This window comes from Mya arenaria, chromosome 4 (assembly GCF_026914265.1).
Source record: "Mya arenaria isolate MELC-2E11 chromosome 4, ASM2691426v1".
In the NCBI taxonomy this organism is placed as follows: domain Eukaryota; kingdom Metazoa; phylum Mollusca; class Bivalvia; order Myida; family Myidae; genus Mya; species Mya arenaria.
In genome coordinates, this window is record NC_069125.1 from 82,134,316 (window position 1) to 82,160,905 (window position 26,590).

The following is a 26,590-nucleotide window of genomic DNA, read 5'->3' on the forward strand; positions in this document are numbered from 1 at the left end:
ATGATCAGTTCAACCTAGTATGTTCCAACTATATTTCTTCTCAACAATTTGTTTAGTTCAAGCCAAGTATATCCATATACTGTGTCTTCTAGAACGGTAAAATTAGGCGGATATCATTCTTTGTTCAGTTCAGGACTCATAATATGTCCTTATTGAATCCCTACCTGGGCGACAACCAGTAGGCGGCGGTCAATATTTATGCGATCAAATCAGGTCTGGTATGTCTTTATTTGTGCCGAACAGAGAGACTACCAGTAGGCTGATTCACTAAATGTGCACATGAGGGCGACAATCGGTACGTGCAAGCTATTATACGTTTACTCAGGCCCAGTATATTCCAATGATAAAGATACTTGCGTATTAAGCAGTATGGCCTGCTAATGTTTGAGCTTGAATGATGACCTTATTTATGCCCACTAGGGCACTAGGACATGCGGAGGTTACTGCATATTCACTTTAGGTCAAGTACGTCACAATTATGTGTCTATTAGTGCGATAACCAGTAGTTTGATGTCACTTTATGCCCAGTTCACGTCTAGTAACTCTCTATAATGAGTAAACTATCGCAACAATCAGAAGTATGAGGTCATTATATACTCTCCTCAGGCTCAGGGAATGTTTTTTCAGGTAAAGACTCCTACATGTTTTGTCCCAAGACTGAAATGTCCCTTTTATGATCCCAAAATTTCGACAACTAGTTGGCTGAGGTCTTCTGGTCTTCTATTCAGGGATAGAATGCCGCTATTATGTTCCTACTCGGGCGACAAGTAGTATGCTGCGGTTTAAGATATATGCCATCTCGGGTATCAACCAGTAGGGAGATCATTTTGTGTTCAGCATAGGCTGGTTATTTATGTGATTTTTGTATAATGTCTAAAATATATTATAAACAAATCCGATCTTTTGGTAATATTGTTGCAACTTTTGAAAGACATGAAATGATGTTACCAGATGGTCAAATCTTCTGTTTTCCGAAAGTAAGTTTTGTGTTCAAAAAGAATATAGTTTTGCATACGAGTTTTTACATGTAATGTTATCGCATTTCTTATTTTTATTGTGTTTTATATTTTTGTCGTTGTAAATTCATTGTTCTAATGCTGTGTAAATGCATTTTTATATAACTGGACATAAAGGTATATCTGATATTTAACTTCCTAGACATGACATAAATATTTAGCCTAAAAATATTGTTAAGGTCTCAGAAAATCTGTGGTCAGTAACAGTAGTACGTGTCATGCTATACTAAACCAAAAAAGTTATGTTGAAATGTTTTATGCAGAAGTATGTGTGCAGCTCGTATATCGTTTTTAGTGCTTACAAGTGCAACGAAATGTAGGCAAAACTAACTATGTCCAGTTCGGTTCGGTTTCACGTCTATGATCTTTCTATAATTTGCCTTATAGTCTCGAAATAGTCCGTCCCTATTATTTGCTTTCTATTGAAAAAACAGTAGGGGCGATCACTATCATGTCTATTCGGTCGCTATTTTGCGTCTACGAAGATGAAAACCGGTTGGCGAAAGTCTCAGCTTTTTGGTTTCTTTAATCGAAGTATTTTCCTATTTTGTGCCAGTTAGTGCAACAACCAGTAGGCGGAGGTCACTTATTTTAGACAGGACTAGTATGTCGTTTTCTTTCGCCTACTATGGCGACAAGCAGTAGGCGCAGTTCACTATATGATTACAGTATGTCTAGTTTGTCCCTACAATGCAGCTGGTAGGATTACAACCAGTTGGTGGAGGTCACCATGTGTTCCGATATGGCTCAGTAGATCCCTATTATGTGCCGACAAGGCAGATAAATAGTAGGCGATGTCAGTAGGCTGATATCACTCTGTTTTTGGCTCATACTTAGTATGTCGGTATCATGAGACTACCAGGGCCAAAACCAATAGCAAATGGATATCATTTGTTTAATAGGACAAAAACCAGTACGTGGAGGTCATAACTTGAATTCATGACTGTTATATCCTTATATGTGTTATATGTGTTAACTTGGACAACAGCCGGAGGTCAATAAAATTAAGTTCATGTACGGTAGGTTCTTATTATGTGCTTACTTTGATGACAACCAGTTGACAGATTGTCAATATATGTTACCGTTTGACTCAATTATGTGCATAATAGTGCGACGAGGAATGGCGGACGTCACAATAAACCCATTTTGAAACAAATTTGTCTCTATCAGTTGTCTGCCCATCAACCAGTACCTGGATGTCAATGTATGTCCGGCCTTAGACCAGTTGGTTCATATTAATTCTTATTGCATTTAACGCTAGCATGTGCGTAACAGGGTGATGCCCAGTAGGCGGAGGTCATAAACAATCAGTTCACGAATATCATGTTCATATTTTGTGCGTACTAGGGTGACAATTTGTATGCGGATGGCACTATATGAACAGCTGAATTTGCTCTGTTTGTTCCTTTTATGAACCCACTAGGGCATAAAGTCATCGTGGATGTCACATTATGTTCAATTCAGGACAGGTACGTCTCATGCGTCTACTAGGGCATCGGCCAGTGGGTGCTAGTACTATTTTGTGGATACGCGGACCACAATTAGTAGGTGGAGGTCACTATTTTGTAAGTTCAGGCAACTGTAAAAGGAAACTAGAGTGTCGACCCCCCATCAACTTTCAACATGGTATATGTGAAATTGTCGTGTGTAGAGCAGTAGAGCAACCGTGACCTTTCTAGAAAAAGATTGTAAATCGTCTACGGAATATTTAAACAAATCCGACCTTTGGGTTACATGGGTGCAACCTTTGGGAAACTTGTACTTGTTATTAGATGGTTAAATAGCATGTTGCCCAAAAAGTATGGTGTTTGATAAAACATAATTTGGCATATGGTTCATTACATTTTGTGTAATCCAATATATATAAATTCTAATATAATATATTTTATGTAGAAGCAATGCTCTGATGAAATGTGGATACACTAATGGTATTAAAGGATGGAGATGATAATCACCTAAAAATTAAATGAATATTAACCTCAGCCTAATAGGTTAGTAAAAGTAGTATTTGCCATGCTAGAATATATATCAAATAAGTAATGGTAATTAGAATTTTGTCATAAGTTATGGTGCTACAAGAAATACATATTTATTTGGATAATTTGGAACGATTCCAAACGTATCACTTTTTTGAAGCGTATTGTAATAATTATTAAGATTACTTGTTTGCTCATATAGGCATACTTTACAAGTCGGTGGCAAGATATCACTGTTTTTGCAGAATTTGGTATCAACTTGCTGAGATCTTCAGACATATATTGCTAGTTTCTAACTGACGCGTTTCTTTTGACCAAAATCGCATAGCAGTTAGATTTCTACACTTTTTCATAATCATTGACTTGTTTCCTCCTCGCCAGTATACTCGATAGTTTTTAATAACTTTATGACAATATATTTCCAATATTTTTATTTTCCACATGTACTATATATCCCCATTATCCTCATATTCTTGTATTTTTCCCAAACATAGTTCTTAAAACTCGAATGATATAGATCGCCTACAACACTTAATGTTTAATGGATGTTTACTATGTCCGTGTTATGAGAATTCTTTGCTGCCAGTCATGGCGTATATCCATTTATGTTCAGTTCAATTCAGATTTGTACTAGCATGTCTCGGGTTTGTTTCTACTAGGGCAATAATCCGTAAGCCGATGTCAATATACTATACACATTAAACACCGTTAATCCTAAGTCGGGATAAGGATTAACGGTATGTCGAACAAACAATTTATAGTCAAAACAGCATGCGCGATTTATTGGTGACATAAAACATAAAGTCGTGAAAATGTGCAACACCTTAACACCGTTATGAATGTTAGTTGAATGATAGTTCAGTATATAATTATGTCAAAACAGTGTTTAATTAATAACAAATAACTTGTGATTATACTTGTTTTATTTAAAATTTATGTAAATAAAAATTAAAGCACATGCATGCATTCATAATGTAAATCAAGTCCCTGTAAAAATATAACAAAGACATATAAATCCTGAAATGAACATAAAGCGATCTTTGCTTTCTTGTTACCGTCCTAGAATGCACTTAAACGCGACACTGAAGTCCTGAACAGGAAATAGTGGCCTTCGCCTACTGGTTGTCGCACAAGTAGGCATTATTGTTTAATGAACATTCTAACGAAAGAGGAATATTTTGCATACATAAAAATAAATATTTACCGCTCCCCAACTTTGAACATCACATAAATAGCCTAAAGTCATATCTCGTATGTTCCTAGTATGTGCCTATTGGGCAATGACACTTTGTGTGCAGCTGAGTACCAGTTTGTCCCCATATTTTGACTACTTTGCCGCGTTGTCATGGCAAAGTACATTAAATGTACTGTTCGGGACATTATTTTCCCTATTAGGTATATATTATGGCATCAACCAGAAACCGGAGTGACTTAATGCACAACTTAGGACTTGATTTGACCTGTTAGGTGCCAACTGGACCACAAACTGTAGGATGAGGTCGCATTCTTGTCACATAACATTATAAATAATATCGACTGTACGCTTTAGGCTGTCATGTATTGTTATACACGGGTATTTTTATCACTTTATAATAAACATTCTAACAAAAAAATGAATAAATTGCATGTTTGAAATTGAAGTAGTTGCCCTTTCCCCGCGTTGAACCTGACACTTGCGACATTTATTCCTCATAACATATGAAGAGCAACAGTGACCTTTCAAGAAAATGACTTTATATAGTGTCCGAAATGTTTAACACAATCCGACCTTTGGGTAACATCGCTGCGACCTTTGGGAGACATGTAATTATTTTACCAGATAACAAAATTTTCTTTTGCCCGAAATTTACTGTGTTTGAAAAGAATACAGTTCTGCATACGGGTTTTTATATTTACTGTTATCGCATTTGTTATTATTAAAGGACATAGAATTAAATTGCCTTTTTAATTGCCTACCCATGACATGAATATTTTACCTCTGCCTAAAAGTAAAGTATTGTTTAGGATCAGAAAATGCATTGTCAGTAACAGTAGAATGTACCATGCTATAATATGCCAATGAAGTTATGTTCATTAAACCTCTACCATCCGTTATAATGCTATTATATTTACATAATTAAGTGTATAACTAGAAGCGAATTCAAATATCTCACTCGTCATTGAAGCGCAGTATTGATTACTAAATTGTATCGCTGAAATAAGCAAAAAATACTAGTCGGTTGCATAATATCACGTTCATCGCAGAATCCCATCTCCGAGGGGATCTATCACAGGATAGAAAAATCAGGACAATACGAACATAACCTTATAACAACATTTAGAGTTTGAGGTTACCGGGCTTCTGCATTTAATGTAAGTTAATACCGTGAGATTACAGCTGTAACACAATAACCCTGACAATAATGCTACTTTTTGTCCAAGGATTAACAAGTTATTTGATAATGATGAGCGGATTTCATGAGACAATGTGTTTCTTTATGGTATAATAAGTTTATAAACATAGATTTTGTGACGTCACGACATCTTAGTGATATGCGATTTCTGTTCATTAATGCAGTTTGAACGATCGGTGGCGCGAATACATACATACATACAGCATAAATGAACAACAATTTAAATCATTCTTTAAACAACATTAAAACCGAAATAACGTTTATATATTTTGTTTCAAGAAACAATCTTAAATATAAATGTGATTAAAGGCATATCATGCCTGGTTAAAAGGGTATCTTCTGGAGTGACAACAAGAAGGAAGAGGCCACTGTGTGAGGCTTAGGTCCGATTTGACCCTTATATGTGCTTATTTTGACGACAACCAGTCGGCAAATGTCACATGATGCTCCTTACATGACTTATTTATCGCTTAAGTATGTATATCAGAGCGACCAAATGTAGGATGAGGTCAATATAGTTTCAGTTCATGCCTGGTATGTTCATATTGTGTGCTTACTAAGGCGATGACACGTAATGTACAATTGCGTATCAGTGTAGCCCCCTTATGCCTACTAGCCCACCATGGCATGCCGATAGACACTATATGTTTAATTCAGAACAAGCATGTCTATATCATGATTTTTAATACCATAATGCGGATGTCACTTGAAGTTCAGGACTAGTGTGTCCCTATTCTGGGTACTTGTACCACAAACAGTTGGATGACGTCACTCTGTTGTCACTTTAGATAAAATCGAGTTACCGAGTAAGGCTATGATGTATTAGTATACAATGTGAATTCTATAACTGAATAATGAACATTCTAACAAGAAAGGCATATATCACATGTACAAAATCGCCCTTCCCTTCTACTCCCACCCCAACAAGCACTTTGAGCATGATATACGCGACATTTTTGGTCAGTAATATGTGAAGAACAACAATAATCTTTCTAGAAAATGCTTTTAAAAAAGTGTCCGAAATGGTTTGGCAATCCGACCTTTGGGTTACATCGTTGCAACATTTTGAAGACAAAAAGTATGTTACCAGACGATTTAATCGATTGTAATCCAAACGGTATTAGATTTAATAATAATTTGATTTTGAATTTCATGTTATCCAATTTATTATTTTTGTAGATCCAATGTTCTGATGAGTGTAAACACAATTTTTATATAAAAGGACAAAGATGCACATTTATTTTTTTGCTGCATAGCAATGACATAAACATTTTACCTAGGCCTCAAGGACAAGTATTATTTAGGGTTTAGAAAAGTTATGGTCAGTAAGAGTAGTATGTGTCATGCTAGAATATGGCATACATGAACTATTTTCAGTAAAATGTTATTATCAGTAATGGTGCCACAACACATACTTATGCTTATAATTTTAAACGTTTCTAAATGTCTCTCTCGTCTTTTAAGCGCGCTGTAGAGGCAAAACATACTAGTCAGTTGCATAATATCACGGTCATCGCCGAATCTCATATTTGGCGGGTTCGTCTGAGAGTTCAATAGTGATTTGATAATAACGATGATCGTAGAATAGCGGATTTGAAGAACTGTTGCTTTTGAATGGTCTAACTAATACAGATAGGTTTTATTACGCAACAATTTCTTAGTGATAATGTATGTACCTTTTTTCTGTCGGTTTATGCAGTTTGAAAAATCGGGCGCGCGCCTACATACGAACCTACATACCGTATGAACGCACAGCAATAGTTCTTTTTCCTAAAAGTGACACTCTCATTCAAATTCAATCCATACACATGTATAACAAAGATGAATATTGAGAGAATAATATTTAACAACTCACTAATTAATGCATTTACGGAAAATATTAATGACTGATAACAGGATTGTAACCGTATATCCAAAGGCTTGAAACGCATACATATTGAATGACTGGTACCTCAGCGTTTGTGTTATGTTAAATAATGATATTGAAAAAGATCACTGAGTGGGTAAAGGTTTGTAAGTGCTTCCACCCGAACTGTATCTTAAACAAGTATAAAGGATCACCATAAAGCCCTTAGCGCATAAACACAGATGTGTTCGTCAAATGTCTAGGACACACTTGCAGGTTAAATATCAAAACTAACACTGTTGATAGAACTTATTTAGACTGAAGCTAGTCCGGGATGAACAATGCATTCTATGAGTTTCAACAAAACGTGAGTACATCCATCCATCCTGACCGACCATTGTCCTGGCTGTATTTTGATATTTCATAATAGGATTTTCAAAACGGCTTTGCCATGAAGGTTCATCATTATGAGGGGACGTGGTGCACACATCAGCCAGGTCCTAAGGTAACACTCAGAGGTCAACAGTTAAATAATACTGTTGATACATTCATTAACTAAGTACATAATAAATTAAGAGGTTCGATTTGTTTGCTTTTCAAAGTTGTTCGTAATCAAATGATATATTATTATAAACATAAAGGTTTTCGTCTAGGACTGGAAATTTCCTCTGATGTGCCTATTAGGGCGACAACCAGTGGGCGGAAGCAGTAAATGTTCAGCTCGGACTGGAATTTCCCTCTCATGTGCCTATTAGGACAAAAACCAGTAGGCGGAGATAACTATATATTCAGCTAAGAACTAGCAATTCTAGCTTATACGTTTACTAGGGCGACAAATTATGCAACATCCTTATCTGTTCACTTCGTGCATATTATGTCCCTAATATGTATTTATAAGGGCATCAAGCAGAAACCGGGGTCACGTTGTGCACAATTCAGGACTTGTTTTGACCTGTTATAAGCCTACTTGGACCACAAAATGTAGGGTGAGGTCATATTCTTGTAACTTCGTATAACATTACAAAAATGCAAATTGCATGTTTGAACCTGACACATGCGACATTGGTTACCCGTAGCATATGTCGAGCAAGAAAATGATTTAATATAGTGTTCGAAACGTTTAACACAATCCGACCTTTGGGTAACATCGCAACAACCTTTGGGAGACATGAAATTATTTTACCAGATGACAAAATTTACTGTGTTTGAAAAGAATACAGTTCTGCATACGGGTTTTTATATTTACTGTTATCGCATTTGTTATTATTAAAGGACATATAAGTAAATTGCCTTTTCAATTGCCTACGCATGACATGAATATTTTACCTCTGCCTAAAAGTAAAGTTTTGTTTAGGATCAGAAAATTTTACCGAAAAGTAACTGTGTTAAAAAAAGAATATAGTTTTGCATACAGGTTTTTACATTTAATGTTATCGCATTTGTTTTTGTTTTTTTGCTTTTTATTTACTTTTGGTTGTTTTTGTTTTTGTGGGTTCATTATTCCTCTGAGGTGTAAACACATTTTAACATAAAAGGACATAGAAGTAAATTGCCTTTTTAATTGCCTACGCATGACATTTATATTTTATCTCTGCCTAACAGTAAAGTTTAGGGATCGAAAAATATATTGTCAGTATGTGTCATGTTAGAATATGGCATAGCTGAATTATTTTCAGTAAAATGTTATCATCAGTAATGGTGCTATAACATATATATATGTTTATAATTTTAAACGTTTCTAAATGTCTCTTTTATTTTTTAAGCACGCTGTAGATATTAGATTACTGTTTTCGGTTAATAGGCAAAACATACCAGTCAGTTGCATACTATCACGGTCATCGCAGTATCTCATATTTGGCGGGATTTGTCCATGGGTTCAATAGTGATTTGATAATTATGATGATCGTAGAAAAGCGGATTTTAAGAAAAACTGTTGTTTCGGAATGGTCTATTCTGTTCTGTTAATAAAGATTGATTTTATTAAGCCACGATTTCGTAGTGATAATGTATGTACCTTTTTTCTGTCTGTTTATGAGGATTGAACGATCGGAATCCCGCCTAAGTACGAGCCTATAAGCGGTATGAACGCACAGCAATGATTTGTACGTCAAATGTCAAGGACACAATACAAGTTAAATATCAAAATGAATACTGTTGATATAACTTACTTTGACTGAACTTAGTCCGGGTTGAAACTTTACCATGTATACAAGGATTTTCAACAAAACGTAAGTACATCAATCGATCCTGAGAAAACATTGTCCTGGCTGTATTGATCATACATAGTACGATTTTCAAAACAGTTTCACAATTATAAGGCGACGTAGCACACACATCAGCCAGGCCTGAAGGTAACACTGAGAGGTCAACATTTGAAACAGTACTATTGAAACATTAATTAATTAAGTACACAATAATTTGAGATGTTCGATTTTGTTTTTAATTTTCCAAGTTGAACGTTACCAAATAATAGATCATACTAAATATAAATAGTTTTCGTCTTACTGTTGAACTCCATGTATGTCTGTGTTGCAATAACATGGAAAATATTCTGACTTTGTCTGAAGCTTATTAAGCGGGCTTGACATGTCGCCACTTGGCGTGTATTATTGCCGTTGTTGAGTTTATAAAGGTCTCCCCGCACCCCATAGAGGCTGCGTTATTGCTTGACTCCGTCACAGCCCCAAGTGTGACTGAAACATATTTCTGAGGCCAAGGGGGTGGGTTAATCCCATTTGTTTGTGGGAAATTTGCCAAATGAGTTTGTTTTCATTGGTCTTGACTTGTTGTAATTTAGAAATTGGATAGCATGCGTGTCTTAAAAATGTAAAAGCTAGAGTACGGTAACTTTGATATTTTTAAAGGATGAGTAAGACTCGCGGACAGTTCATTGGCAAGAGAGTGTTCTGAGATCAGGACGTTTCGTCCAGTGTGCATACATATATAACAATGTGAACTGACCTCTTTGTTGTTGAATTCCCAGTTGCCTCACTACTATCTGAATTCTAAAACTTCTTCAATACCAAAGAATATGTTGACATTTTGTATTAATTCATTTTTCTAGTTGTTTTTTCAAATGTTTATCTACATATTTATGTTGTTTTTGTTTGTTTTTTTTGTTTGTTTTTGTTTTTCAAACGGCCCGCGTTCGATTGTTTTCTAATTAAGTATTCAAGTACGAGGTAATTATCACCCATACTTGACTATCTAGACATAAACATGTCGCCCCTAGTTCAATGTATGCTCTTTTTCACTGGATATAATTTATTTTCTATATTTGAATAGTTTTTATTGAATGAATTAGGCGTGGGTCAAAAACCTACAATGTACTTGAACCCGAAGCTTACCATCAACTTGCATAGCATATACCATGTATCATTCTGGACTTCTATTAGTACAATGGTTGTGTACAAGCTTTAAATGAGAAGAATTGAAAAATTGTTTATAATATATACATTTTTTCCGATATTTTTTTTTCTTGATGCGTTTGTTCATTTGACGTTATGTTTTTGTGGTGACATGTATTTAATTGTTTATGGCTAGACCGATTTGTAAAATCATACTCTGAAATACCTCATCCTTTCATGTAAAAACGAAAACAGAAAAGAAAAATATTTTTTGTCACCACAACGTGGATAATAGATCATCAAAATAATTGTAATAATAAGTGTTTGTTTACCGGGCTCGGTAGTGTTAAAAGCTGATTAATATATCGTTCTTTATGCCATGCATAAGTCCATAAAGTCCTTTTCGTTTTATTTCATAATTTCAAACAGTAAAATATATGTGAACCACTGAATATTTTATAAGTTGTTCGATTTAGAATAAATGGCATCTAGTACACTATATGAATTTATTATAGACTTAAGGACAATATACCTACCAATGAATGAAACGGTTGTGTCTTAAATACAGAATCCTTCACGTTCTTACGTCAAGTTATGCGAAATCAAAGATTGAAGTAAATACATAAAAGTTGATGATATGCTTGTCACAAGATTTTCAGGACATTCGTACTTAAGGACCTATGCAAATTTATATGTCCCAAAAGTACAAATTGTTTTGAATTTTCAACCGATAATCTCTGCTCAGTGTAAGTCGTCTGGTTAAGAACTTAAAAAGATTATGAATACAATTCAAACAAATGTAAATATTCCGTAAAATTATGTTAGTGTTATTGTTCTGTTCTTCCCTCTATTTTGTTGCAGGAAAAATGGCCTTTGTAAGCTTCATGTAAAGAACGATATGATCTTAAGCGATCCTTCCTGACGTAATAAAAATCCATGTATATTGTATGTCGCTTAAACGTATTTCATATGAAAGCTCTTTTCCATGTAAATTAAATAAGGATTTCGATTAAACCTTGATGATTATAAAACATACGTTTTTATTTCCGACTCAGTTATTTATTCAACGTATTGATTTAGATATATCATTGGTGTATAATTGAGGTAAAAGTCATGTTAAGAAACACGAATAAACCTTACATAAACACAACTTTACATTTACTGACGTGTTTGCAAAGTGTTTGTTATGTGTTAATTAGTCTTTAAAACATGCAGTAAATGCCTTTCAATAATATAACAGTGATACACCTCTTCGTCAGTCAAAATAAAACAAAATCGTATGTCAAATAGTCAATAGGTTTGTCAAGCATTATGTTCTGTGTGTACCGAGGACTTTTCTAAACTTGTGATAAATCTTTTTCCGTTACAGGGATTTCAATAAAAAAAAGTCGAATCAATTTCAATTTAGGCCTCATTATCCTGTATAAAATTTCGCTCCTGTGACCTCATTCTTTTCGTGTTTTTTTATACTTCAACGGTTGTCTCGACTTCTATGGTGTAACCATAACCTGGGTTTAAGTGAAAACGTCAACCCCCAGTTATTTGGTGTCCAAAAGTCGCCAGCGGATTTATGTGGTCCCTTGTTATTCGAATACAAAACAAAATAACCAATTTTAAAGATTTTACTGACTAAGAATTGTTTCAGGAACAATATAATCCCACAAATTAGTAAAAAGAGTTTAAACTAAACTAGGTGTTGTGCAACCAATGAACACATTCTTAATATCTGAACAATTAATATTTGCAGTCGGACTCCTCTGGGAGGGACATCGTGAAACGAATGAGTATGTCTGGAAAACTGAAGTTCGATTTGTAATTGAAATAATTTCTATAAATTGATGGGAAAACTATATAAGAACCATTTTTGAATAAATTAAATTGTTCCTAGATTCATTTTGATACATATTTAAATGAATCTTTGAATCGCAAACGTTCAAAATATCTTATATTTGTTATACATCGTCTACCCCCCATTTACATGTGTTATGCCAATGTTTAAAATACAATTATACTTAATTAAAGTATGTAAACCCCTTCTAAGGGGCGTAGGTTAGAAATGGGAAAGAGGGGCACCATATCACCTTTATTAACCACAAAGTGATCGACACAAGGAAGAAGTTGTTCGACCGCATACACGATGGATTCAAGCAAAAAAACGGTTAGTGGCAATATCAATTTGATATTCAATCTAGGGAATGTTCGTGTGTCGCTGTGTTTAAATGGGGTATAGATACGCGGAAAGATGATGTACAGACAGTCTTGGCCTCGCGTCAGGACCTACCGCCTGGGGCGAGTGTTGTACCTTCTTTTCTCCCACCTCAGATAAGTAGATCCAATAATTTAACCATGTTAGATATTCTTATCTTGCCCACGGGCGAAGATAAAATGCCCGTATAGAACTCCTTTTTAATGGTCACAACATTGTAATTACCTCCCTTGTTGAAGACTGTCGTCAGTAGCATCAAGGAAATCTTGTCTTATGGTAATATTTAGAACGCTAATTAATTATTTCTCGCTTCAAATGTCACCATAAAACAGTTTTCAAGCACCATTCAAGAAAAATGCTTCATTCTCCTTAGAACTATTTAAAAAGACCGATTTGACTATTTACATTAACTGGATCATTGCGCGCATATCCATGACAACCACGTGCTATCGCATATTCATACGCAATTATTTTCACTAAGCACAAAAGAGTTCCAGCAAAAAATACATTGTTACTTAATTTTGATTAACTGAGGTGGGAGAAAAAGCATCTACCATAGCCGCTCGTGTAAGATAGGTTCATCCCGACCCCCGCGCAGGGTGTTTTGCGGAAACTCGGTAAACCTCGTTTCCGCAAAACACTCTACGCTCGGGTCGGAATGAACCTATTTTACACTCTCGGCCATGGGAGATACTTATAATCTTATATTGTGCATTTTCTCGCCTGCTGTAACCGCTTTTATACCGTATCAAATATTTAAGAATAATTGTCAAGTGCACCTTTAAATATTTTTTTAGAGATTAACTGCACTACATTCATTAAAACAAATCATTTTTCTTAGTGTAATTTTACTGTATGGTTTCTGGTGGTTGTTTCTCAAGTGAAATAATACGTTACTGATTTGTTTTGCAGTCATTATTTTCTTGGTAAAAAAGCCTCACATAATTATTTCGATTGGTTTAACAATCAAACATATACAAGTGAAACTTACATATATTCATAGCATTTCAGTTTTTTTTTCAAATTGAAAACATAATAAATTAACAATGTATATAGATTTCACTCTTTTTTCAGTTCTGAAATGATTTTGAAAAACGCACGTGCACTAGGTGTTTTAAGGAATGCCATAACGGTAGATATTAGCAAAGAGTGGTTTCTATTTGTTGTTTAAAATATAGGAACAGTGGGTTTGCAACGACACGTCTGTTTAAGTCTGAGAAGAAAACGTATGCAATCGCAGACAACATTACACCAGAGACATATTTAAAATCCAATCGTCAATTCTTCCTCCAAGTATAGGGCCGTCGATGTCTGACCCTCAATCAGACAATTGTTTTGGCATTGGCATAACAGGATGTGGACATCATACACAACAATTTCAACTTTTTGTATTAAACTATTATTAAATGAGTCATTCATGCTGCATTTTGCATATAGTCATAATAACTTGTAATTTTTATACCCGTTTCATAAGTATTGATGTTCTTCCAGCTCACGAAAATGAAATAGGTTAGCTGCTAACTACGCGTTTGGATACCAGGGCACGTTTTTGGCATACATAATCCCGCCGGAGGATTTATTCCGACAACCATCGCATTGCTCATCGGTATCGCCATATATAGGAAGAAAATACCGAAATACACGGTTAATAGATTGTCAACGTTTTCCGGGTGGTACCGTGGTCTTGTGTCACACTAGTCAATCCAGGGACAGCAGTTTCTATTCCCAACCGCAACACTTATATACTAATCATCTTCCGGGATGGACGTTAATCGGGGTCCCGTGTGACAGTTCTATATTTTGCGGCACGTCAAAGAATTGGATTGGCTCAAACCAAGGTTTTATTCTGTCTGTGCACCATTCTTGAATTATTTTAGATAACTAACACTCTTACCAGAGCACTCGTCGAATGGGCAAGGCCCGAGTGCGAGTTTAAAGAAGCTTACACACCAACTGGTGGTTGAAGCAATTCAGCAACCCAGTCGTAAGTGCAAACAATGCTGCTTTTTTACAAGAGTAATGCAATGATGAAAACGGCAATAGAGCATGTCATTGGACAAACAACATGTATGTGGTTTATTAATAATGGCATATATTGTGTTGTATTGTTTATTAAGATTCATCAATCTTCGTCTTAGTGTGAGAGTAAGATCACAACCTAGCCCGACTTTAAATTAAAATTAGCTTCATATATTGTTATGAACACAGCAAATAAAATGCAAGAAATAATAATTTGACAATATAATGAAAGGATTGAGGAGATGGCTACATAAATCATGGTTACCGAACTGGCATCTTAACGTTGTCAGTAGGACTAAAACATTCGAACGGGGTCTGCCGCGAAACATTCAGACCACTCTACCGGCTGAGTTTAGTAGTCAAATTACATTATATATAATATTGAACCTTTCGGCGACATATACAGTACAACATTTGGGGTACTTCTCCCAAAGGTTGTACTTTTTCATGAACATCCGGCGCTTTACCTTTAGGCGACAGTCAAAAATTGTATATTCTCGATGGCTAGTATTTTGGGAAAAAAACATCATTAATTATGCTTTACTACATTTAATTATGCATATTTTATGAAGGAATATGCAAAGGATATATTATTATAGGATATATAGCATGTAATGATAATGTCTTCCAAAGGTTGTTCAAATAGGCAAAATGTCCCAAAGGTTGAATTTGTATATATATATATATATATATATATATATATATATATATATATATATATATATACTGCGTGTGATTGTTTTCATTTTTTTCATTGAGGTAATAAATTAGTAAAATTCTGGTTTTTCAAGCAAAACGTGCTTATTCATCTCGTCGGATATTAACTTTGATTCGAACAATATGCTACTTTCTGACATTATTTGATTTGTGATATTTTAAAAGAGCTTACATTTTTGCCTAGAAATATTTTTTGACCTTTACAAATTTTTCAACATTTTCAATATGCGTAGTTTTTTTTTAACGAGTTTAATGATTTATACCAGTGTTTCCAATTGTATAAATTGTGTCTCCAATTAATTTACTTCACACATTTTAAAAAAACTATTTGTTAGTTGTCAGATTATTTGTACCTAATAAGTTTACTGAATAATAAATCACGTTGGACATCGCATTTACCAATAAACTATCCTATGTCTTTAGCATTTGTAAAGTTTCAACGCATTTCTCACTATATTATATTCTTATGTTTTTTATTCTTCAATTTTGATAATGTTTTTTTTACATTCACTATGGTATGCCAAACACACTTTGTACACACCGGGTAACTTAAGTCATTCTATTTTGTGACATTCTTGTAAAGAATTCATACGTTTCGTCCTGCAATATTTTGCGGTTTTACATACTATGTGTGCCAAATGAAGTGACTGCATAGCTTATATCCTTTATCACTAATCGATAATCGACATATAAGAGCTTTATAAAATTTGATTGCTAATTTAAGTTATTAAACCAGTGCGAGCATTTGCAGAGACCTAGATGAGGCAAATATCCGAATTTGTGACATGTGTCGACTTATATCGACATTGACACTGTGTTTATTGTGGTGTTTTGTGCTGTTGTTCCATGATTCTTGTTTGTGAGTTTTTGTTTTTGTGTTCCATGTCTTTGGCGATTACCCTGTGCCATTAAACGGAATTTATGTTTAAACTTTTGGCTACTGAGCTTGTGTTTGTAGTTTTTTTTATTATAAATCTTATTTTTAATGTTTATCGATGTGTTTCCTCTTCGATTAAGACCTACGTATATTTATAACTCGTAATGTAAAGGTTAATAAACTATGTATCAGATTTTTATAGAACAAATACAGAAACAAACGCAGTAACTTAACTTAAGTTTAACTTAAACACACGTTTTAATTTCAGGTCTTAACCTAGACATAAAAAAAACAAAAACGTTTTTACATTGTTCGATTAAAATGGTTTACACAGGGAGACCTTTCAAAGCCCGATAACGAGAACATGTTTATAAAATTTTTTTAAAAATAAACCATTGACTTGTTTTATAAGACCAGACATAGTTTGGAAAAATTAACCATTTATCTAGTAGAACATATATTATTTACAGATAAAAAAGTAATTCCTATAAATTCAAAGCAACATGCATCGCAGCACTTGACTGGATTAACCGTTTGCAAACACCATATCCGCTTGGACTCAATGATAACATATTTAATGTAGGTAATATATATATTAAAATGTATTGGTATTGATATGTTTTTATTATTTAAAGATAGAAACCGTAAGAAAAGATCACATGGTAAGAGAATTAATGCAGCAGCCAGTTGGGCGAATTACTCAATGAGTTGATTGGATTGATATATTAGAATGTCAACCTGCTTTTTGGTTCTCTGCTAAGTCATCAACGGGAATTTTATTCATGACCTCTGCGTTGTTAGAAGCTATCTTGTGAAGACGGAGATTGCCATTTTTAATCGGGTCATCTCTAGTTCTGAACAAAAGGTCCAAGGCATCAGCTTGAGTAGGTAATGGCATCAGTCTGTCATCTACATAAGATGGCCAGAGACAAAACTTTTAACATCATGGGACCTACTGATGGTGATGGCATATTGCCAAACACATGGAACCATATCCTGTATTCAATCATCTCAATCATCTCATTTACAGGACTATTAACCTTATAGGAAAATTACTTTGAATATTCACTCTCATCACTCGTGAAACAGTAATAAATCCCCTCGATGTGACCTCTGACTACTTAAGCCTTTTTCCTGAAACGCAAAAAGATACCTAACAAACTATTTCTAAGATCGGATCCTGTCATGAGGACGTCATTCAAAGACAAACCATGGAATTTTGTCTAACTATAAAAGTCCCAGGAATCTGATCTGGCTTTTGTGGATGATCAAAGATGGAGGCGAAATTCAAGGCCTGAGCATAAGAATATTGTTAAGGCGAAAGCCTTTCGTCAAGAACATGATTTACCTCCAACAGATCTCTGCATATCAACAAAGATATATCAGCAAAATGGTCTAGCTCGGGATTGCTGGATGCAATGCATGGCGTGTGCGAAATGTTAGCTGCTTCTTTTGGATCGGTATATCATTTATGTTGTTTGGAATGTCCTTACATTCTATGATGGTTGGTAACCTGTAAGAAATATTGCCATAAATGAGTTCCACAACTAGATCGTCTGCTCTTTGGCCTCTACGAGTCAATTAACCCGAACGATATTTCAAAGTGAACTCAAAACTATGTCCTCTAACCCAAAGCAAAGACAAAAGTTCTGGTCTAATTAAATTAGATTGATAGTCAAACTTACATCTTGTCTTGTCTTGTAGATTTAAAAATAATTTTACCATTTAGTAGGATCTGTAACAAAATGTTTGAAATAAATTGACATCAAATATATCCATAGCATTATTGTTTATTCGTTTGATGATTCTAAATTATCATTTATAATAGGAACATTATCGATAATTGGAATTGAATATGTCACTAAATAATATGTTTTAAAAATAATACAACAGATAATTAACATAGCATGTTTAGAAATAACAAGAAGTGTCAGTTCTGTTTAAACTCGTACAATATATATGCAAAAAGCTACAGAAATATGTGCACAAACATTACTCTTATCCCAACAATTCTTAATAAAGATAAAACGCAAAAGACAAATCTTATCGTATGCATTAACTTGAGGAAACTTATCAATAAAACAAATAATAATAATAATAAACGAAAAGGTTAACCCCAAGTTCTTCAATGATTAGAGATCCCAACTCTATCTGCAGACGGAGGGAAACATTTAAGAGCACCTAATGCAAATACTTTTCAAAGATACGATGCAGTCATCGTTAGAAACCATAAGTTTCAACATATTCATAAAAAAGTATGTATTATGAAAACAGCTGTCTTATGTTTTACTACAAAGGGTATTACAAAAAGATGAGTGTTGCCTATTGAATTCACACAGAGTTCATAATTTTGGTAAATTAATTTTCAAACATTTCATTCAGATTGTGTTTACATCTTGAGTATATATCATTAGTTATTTGCAAGGATAACATAACATGAAATGAAGACATGATATATGCACAAAACACTAAAAATATACATAATAGAGGAGAAAGCTTGAAAGCTATTATTCCGTAAATCTGCTTTTAATGTTGTTTTGTTTAATCGAATATTAATAGAATGAAATGTGAAGAATAAAGTTGGGGATATGAGGCCAACAATTGGTACAGTAGAGGAAGCGAAAATATTGAAAATATACGGAGAACGAGGAAGGGAAAACGATTTGAGTGGACAGGTCAGTTCAATGGTTGATAAATGTTTGTTTCGATTTATGTAGGATATCAGAAACGTTTTGGTTGCCGATACTTATATTTCTGTTGGAACATCATTAAGTTTGACTGAAAACTGGATGAACATTTTAAATGGAACAGAATAGACTGTTATATATACACATCTACAATAGATACTACATTAAGGACTACACATTTCTTTAAGAATAATATCAACAAACAAACAGCTTTTTAAGTTCAATCTTTTCGATTGTAGCTTATTTTCATTCTGTAATTCAGGTATTGAATCAATTGAAAATTTATACTAAGAATGTTATGATCAACAGAACAAAACAGAACATCACAGAACATTTATTTTCAAGAAAGTCATAGAACCATCTACATATACATAGAGAGGTACCCCAAAAGTTAATAACTATCTTTGTCTTCATAGGTGCACTTGATTCAGTTACTTTGTAATTGTTTACAAACAATAGATGACAATCACAACAAACAAAACAAATTACATGGAGTATAACGTAATGTTTCTTAATTCAAATGCTTTAAAAATATGCACATTTACATTTTTCAAAATAGCTTCATTTTCGATATGAAAGAGTTCAACATATTTATTAATATTGGGACATTGTCTAGAATACTAAGGTAAATATCTTACTCAGGGTTCAGTATACAATGTGTACTTTAAATAAAATGATAATTCAAATAGTATACAAATGGTATGTATACGTTCGTTTAAGGGTTTTGCTAGTGATCTATTCCATCTACCTGTTTAATGCTTAATCTGTGTGAGGATAGTCGTAATTTAGACGTTGACTTCCGAAACATTGTAATATTCAAGATTTGGAGGTATGATTCATATAAAAAATACAGCTCTAGTCGATGCAGTAAGTATACCATGCCAATCCTTGATGATATTATTATTTTTCATCCGCAGTTTCACTTACGACATAGATAATTCATTATTACATATTTCTTTATAAAAATACAACACAAATAGCCTTATAAAAAATCGAAGGACTAAAATAACATATTTGTATCAATATATTTGAAATCCATTTTTTGAAAACATTATCTAGAAAAGGGCACATCGATTATACGAACATCACTCGAACGTATGTGTATGCATATGCATGAGTGCGTGTATATTTAATGCTGCAAAAAAAACCTCGTTATTTTATTACCAAATGATGCCGCACCATAGGTTATACTTGCTCAACAAACTTATTTAACCAATGTTACGAAAACTATGCAATGTTATGACATGTTTTAATCCGTTTCGGATGTTTTAAAATACCCTTTTTCCTCGTACCTTTTCAATTTATTTTTGTACAATCCTTTGGTGTTTTTAATTGATTATATAATTCATACAACCTCTAGTAACCTGTCTCTATGGTGAAGTGGATCCGGTCTTACCTGCAATAATCGGGGACACCGGCAAGAAGCATTCTGTTTTTGAAACCTTTATTGGTATTGTTTGTAAGTAACTAAGCTTTTTTTGTGAAAGTTTTATAAAATTAAGATATTCAAATGAAATGTTCAATATGACAGGTTATTGAATGTTAAGCTGGTGCAAAAATATTCAATATGCTTTTACATGGATAAAAGGCTAAGATAACTTACTTGTTGCGGTGTGCATCATTTTGCAATTGATGTTCAATTATTGAGTTTGTGCTGTGTTTTTTTTTTCGTTACGTTTATTAAGACAGAAAATGATTATGGATAGTTACTTACTGTTGCAAAAAGCATGACTATAGCATCGTATTGATTCCAGGTTAACCATTTAAATGATTGTGATGATATTATGTATAAAGAATAAATTCCTTACTGATTTTATGAACTTTCGATTATTGTCCGATAGTAAATAAAAATACTTAGTCCGATTCGATTCGATTCGATTATCGATAGCAAATGGGGTCAGATTTTCAAACAATATTGTTGATACATGCTTACTTTATCGTTATCACTGATGTTGAGGATGAATTAAATTTGTTTCCAGGGCACAATTCAATCATTTGCAGAAACTGTTTGCGAATGATGAATGAGTACTTAAATTAATAATATTTTCAAATATTGTCGCGATTTATACTGTTTTTTGTATTGCATTCACCAAAGTAGTGCAACGAAATCTGACGGCCCAGCGGGATGCCAAAGACGTCCTAGAACCATGCGTGGTGCTGTTCTTGCAAGATCACCGTGGTGTAACCAATTTCCAACAGTACAACTTACGGCCTTATTCAGCCAGACTCACAGCAATATGTGTATAAAGTTAAATTGGCTCACCATTTGTGAGAAAACAATGTTTCCGGTGATGAAACAGTAAATGTATTTAAAGCAGGTAATGATTTGACTTGAATTATATATGTTTCGTATATTTTGAGACCAATAATAAATTGTGTTTTGAATAAATACATAAAGTGTAAAAACGTCGAAAAAAGGTCAGAATTCGAGGTTAAAATGTGTGGGGAAAGCGTCTTAATCATTTAAAACATATCCCAATATAAAACATCTTTAGCATCTTAATCACAATCAAAATTAACAAGTGTATATAATGTTTAAAAGGCACACCTGTTCGAAGACTAATCCAATTTTTATAAAAAGTGAGAAAAGGACAAACACTTTTTTTTAATACTTTTCGTATCTGCTTGAAAACCAGAAACTTACACCCATTTAGGACGTTTAATAAAAAAAACACAAGGTGTGTAAAACTACTATTTTTGTTTTGTTTTATCAAGAATGTAATTGATTGAAGCTCGAAAATGAACATTTGTCAACTGTCACAAAATATGTACATATTTCGTATTTACGTCAAAACTATCCACGTGTGTCGTAAGTTAAATGGACACGCATACTTCGGAAAACACAATTGCTAATAAAACATAAAAGGTCTTTAATGAAAAAGGAAACATCCAAAAAACTCAGACAAAATTAATATAATATTATAAATTTAGATGTTAATGTATCTGTATTAAGGCCAGATTTTACACGTGTGAAGTATGTTTGAAACTACGGTGCGTCAAACCACAGAACTGGATGTCCACACAAAAAGGTCTCATTTGCATGTCGAATATGATGGAAAAATATTAAGTAGCCAAATATCACGATATTTTTTTATTTGTCTTATCAAAAACAATCATATATTTAACACAAAAAAACAAGTAAGTAGTTTAAAATGTATACCACTCGGTCTGATGAATGTCTAAACGAGAACAGTTTGTGCATATATCCTTGATTTTGTTTGATGATTTTTGTGCTTGTGATTCATGTATTTGGTTTTTAAATGTTTTTGTAGTCTATGTCTTATGCATTTACGCTGTGCCATTAAACGGTTTTTTTGTTTAAACTTACGACCTCTGTATTTGTTCCTGTTGTTTTTTATGTAAATATTGGAGCTAAAAAAATATTCAAAAATAATAAAAAAGTAGCAACTAAAACAATATTCAAAAATAAGAAAAAAGTAGCAACTACTATATTATATAGTTTCTTCACATCGTCTTCGAGAACATAACTTAACTTGTGTGTAGACATAAACTAACACACATATTGTACAATACCGCATTGTTTTATGACAAAAAGAAGATCAAAATAAAAATTGTGTGTATTGAAATGTTTGACATGTTCATGGTGAAATCAAGAAGAAGGGCATTTGAGTGGAGTGTGGTCTGTTCGATCAGAATGAAATACTCGGTTATACTAAATATCATTTGGTTTGATGCACTGTCCAAGTTCCTCTTCTGCGTCAAAAATTGTCTTCTTTTTAAGATAGGGATCATTCAAGTTTCGGCAAATATCACATATTGACTGCTTATATTGCTCCTTTAGTTTGCCCCATGCTTGAAATTTGTCTTTCTGTATTAAATAATTCGAATACAAGGTTTCATTTTCCGACACTTCATTCAAAAATCTAACTAAATCGCTTATGGTTCTGAAGTCCTTTGTGTTGATGAACGAGCCTTTTGGAAATATATTAGTATAGTTTGCTTTTCCGCGAACCACAATAATAATGTCATTGTTATAGTTGGCAAATATCTTTTCTGTAACATAATCATCACAAAAAGCATTTTCAAACGCTAAATAAAACTTATAATCATTGTTTAATAAAGTAGGGAGTCTACTCTTTGAAATCCTTAAAGGTCCACATTTTCCAAATATGTCGATACTTTGTTTTTGCAAACACATATTCATTTTTTTCACAAATTTGTCTCTTAAACTGTGTGCATTACAGTGACTGACGGCCCATGCTGCAAATTTGTTCTTACGTTGAAATATCATGGAGTAGTTCTTTGACAATGGCTTTAATCTTTCTGATACCCTTCCATACGGCATAAATATATCAGCAGAAGGTCTATAGTTCCATGTCCAATTGAACACATATTTCCAATGTTTATTTTTGTAATCTCTGATCCACGAGTTTTGCACATTTGTCTCTAATGAAAAAGCTACCCATATTTGATTTTGGTTTCTCTTAATGTTTTCTATTGGTGGTTTAGTACCCATGTTACCATCCGCTAAGGAAAACACCACTGCAGAGCTTTTATTGAAATCGCCTCTGTTCGTTGAAGTAATACAGTTACCACATTTCTTTTCAAAGGGTGCAACCCATATTGGCTGATTCCACCAAAGAATTATATGTGTTACATTTGTTCTATTCAACACCACATGTTCCTCTCCATTTTCCTTCTTGACCCGATCGCTGAATTCCATGACATGGTTTAAATATATATAATAGCTGATAGCAATTGCACTGCTTATAGAAACAATCGCTCGCAAACCTGTCAAACAAAACAACGGAAATGATAATTACGGTGACACAGAGGTGACATCCGCAACACTTTATAAACATTGAAGCAACAACTTAGTAACTTGAGGCTACAACTTTGTCAGTTGTGGCCACAACTAAGTAAATTGTGGCCACAACTAAATAAATTGTGGCTTCAACTAAGTAACTTTTGGCCGCAAGTTAGTTAAGCCATTCAAAACAGTTGTGTCATTTTTGACTCTTTATGGCTTTTACCGGTAATAGTAAGGTATTAAGGATTCTCATTATATTTGACCTGTACAAACCGAACTTATTTAGTCATAATAGAAGCTAAAGGAAAAATAAAGAGGATGAACCACTGCCATGGTGCCGAGTCATGGTTTTCGACATGGATGATAAACTCAATATGTATACGAAAAGCTACAGAACCTAACGTTTAAATCAAACCAAAATTCATTCGACAAACACCATTGACGCATAATTCTGTAACCATGATTACGTCCAGAAAGCTCGATCACGTTGTCAAAAAAGTCATAAACAGAACGAGCGTCACTGTACTCTCTTCGTCTTAACGTCAACGAGTTCAGTATTCTGTGCAAAGGCTGTAAACATATTTGATTTATATGACTTCTCCTCAAAACAGTTAAAATATTAGCATAAGAAAGGCCTTCCTGAAAGTAATCTGATATAAGACTTTCCCTGTCTTCGTCCATATTGTTAAATATTGCTTAGTACAAATAGCGTTTTAGTATCAGGAGTAATTACTGCGTTATAGCCATATAGCGACAAAGATTAAACACCTGTTTTGATTGGCTAAACAAAGTCGTGGCCACACGTTACTAAGTCGTGGATCCTTTTTTGTGGTGGCCACAATTCACTAAGTTGTGGCCTGAAGTTACTAAGTTGTGGCCACAATTTGCTAAGTTTTAGTCTCAATTTACTATGTTTCGGCCACAGATTACTACCCTGTGGCCTCAAGTTACTAAGTTTCTAAATTTACCAGGTTGTGGTGACGAGCTACTTAGTTGTGGCCCTAAGTTAATAAGCAATTGCATTAATTGACTAAACTAAAGCTGAACAAAAATTACATTCGTTACAAAAAACAGATAAATTTAATTACACTCACTAAATAAGTCTTAACATATTTAAACAGTCTTGTTAATCACTCATATAACGCTTACAATAGGTTATAAAACATTTTGTTTCGCAAATATTCATCTCTTTTTGCAATAAAATTGGATAATAAGCATCAGGTTTAATTCTCGAAAAACATACCGATTTTTACACACATCACATCCATCAAACGCACTCGGTTGTTTGTATTGGTACCATAAAAGTACAACAAAATTGAAGGTGTTTTATCTTTCCTCGTCATTTTTGTACAATAAAAAATATAATGCGCTATCAAGAAAAGTTTAATTTACGATAACAAATTTCATTTTTCTCATATTTGAGACAGTTTCATTTCTTGAAAACAACTAGTTTTGAAAGAAAAATACGGTTAAGCACTTTTTTACAAACATATTCTACCTCGTAAGTTGGAGGTCTGAAAAAAACTTTTAAACAAATTTTAGCATATCATATTATATCTTTCAACCATTTCAAAATTAAAAAAGCTAGTAAAAACCTTCCCTGTAAATAAGTGGCTTTATTGGACGGTGATTTTCAGATAACTATCAACTTTTCTTATGTAATAGTTTACGCACCCACTGCCTGAGTTATAAAACTAATAGACAACAAATGCAAAGTTCAAATAAAAATATATAATTACAATCACGAATATCGGTGAAATGTTTGTTTTCATACCGCTTATTAAAGATGCACGATTACTCCGAGATAAGCTTTACCATAATTAAAAATATTGTTTAAATATTCCAAAAAGGATGAACAAATGTCGAAAACAATGGTTCTCATGAAGGATATCGAGTTTAATTTGAAATAAATGAGCATTAAACACGGTATTTCTAACTTATGAGACTTTAGAAGATCACAGTAAATATTTTGGCATTCACCAATCATTTAATATTTTTGTGCGCTTCCTTCTTTAATACACGTTTAATATTTTGTTAGCAGTAATAATTATTTTCCATAAATGCATTATCTAGTAAGTAGTTCAAGGTTTATCAGTCAAAATTGATGTTTGTTAAACATGTGTTTGTAAAGTTTTTAATAAGAGTGTCATTTTTAGCTAACATTTAACTAAGTTGCGTGTGTATGCTGAAATATCGTTGTGATACGCACATGGTACTTCTTGCACAGTAGCTCTGCTAACTTGTTGACGTTCTTGTTTAAAAGATAATGTATATACGAAAACACAGAAATATTGGTATGAAATGTTAAACATGAAATGAACAAAAAAAGTACGATAAACAAACAAAATGTTCATACTAAAATGCCATTGACATATATATGGGATTATTATTTTGTAAGACTAAAGCATGACTTTGGAAACAATGACAGAAACAAAGATATGAAAACAGTTGTTGAAAAGATAAGTAGTAGAAATGATACTATTCCTAGTCAATGAGATGTACAATATGAAAGTTGACATAGTTGTGAATGTTTTATGTTAATATTAATCTGCTAATCGCTGATCACGGAAAATGGGTTCAGCTGATAAACATGATATTTTGTTTTAGAAAAACATTGTATTGATAATATTTGTCTTAAAATTGACTATTGAACATTATATGTTGTATTTCTTCGAAATGTAAATCATTCTTGTCAAGTGATTTTGCAAGTTTTGATCCAATCTTATGTAAGATTA

At 33.5% G+C, this 26,590-nt stretch overlaps 1 protein-coding gene across 4 annotated transcripts in view; it reads right to left on the reverse strand.

The window, feature by feature from the left end:
* LOC128232474 (alpha-(1,3)-fucosyltransferase C-like) overlaps positions 1-26,590 on the reverse strand; it is a 79,213-nt gene that overhangs the window by 52,062 nt on the left and 561 nt on the right. Inside the window, exons 2-4 of one of the 4 annotated variants that reach the window (XR_008260537.1) lie at positions 18,083-18,132; positions 17,746-17,910; positions 15,548-17,531 (exon numbers count right to left, since the gene is read on the reverse strand). Coding sequence is in view for 2 of the 4 variants with exons in the window: in XM_052946044.1 (XP_052802004.1) it covers positions 22,758-23,836 (1,079 nt within the window). In the remaining 2 variants the exon portion in view is untranslated. Of the gene's footprint in view, positions 1-15,547; positions 17,911-18,082; positions 18,133-22,162; positions 23,837-26,590 lie in introns of those variants that run through there. The other 3 variants (XM_052946045.1, XR_008260536.1, XM_052946044.1) reach the window with 3 other exon arrangements.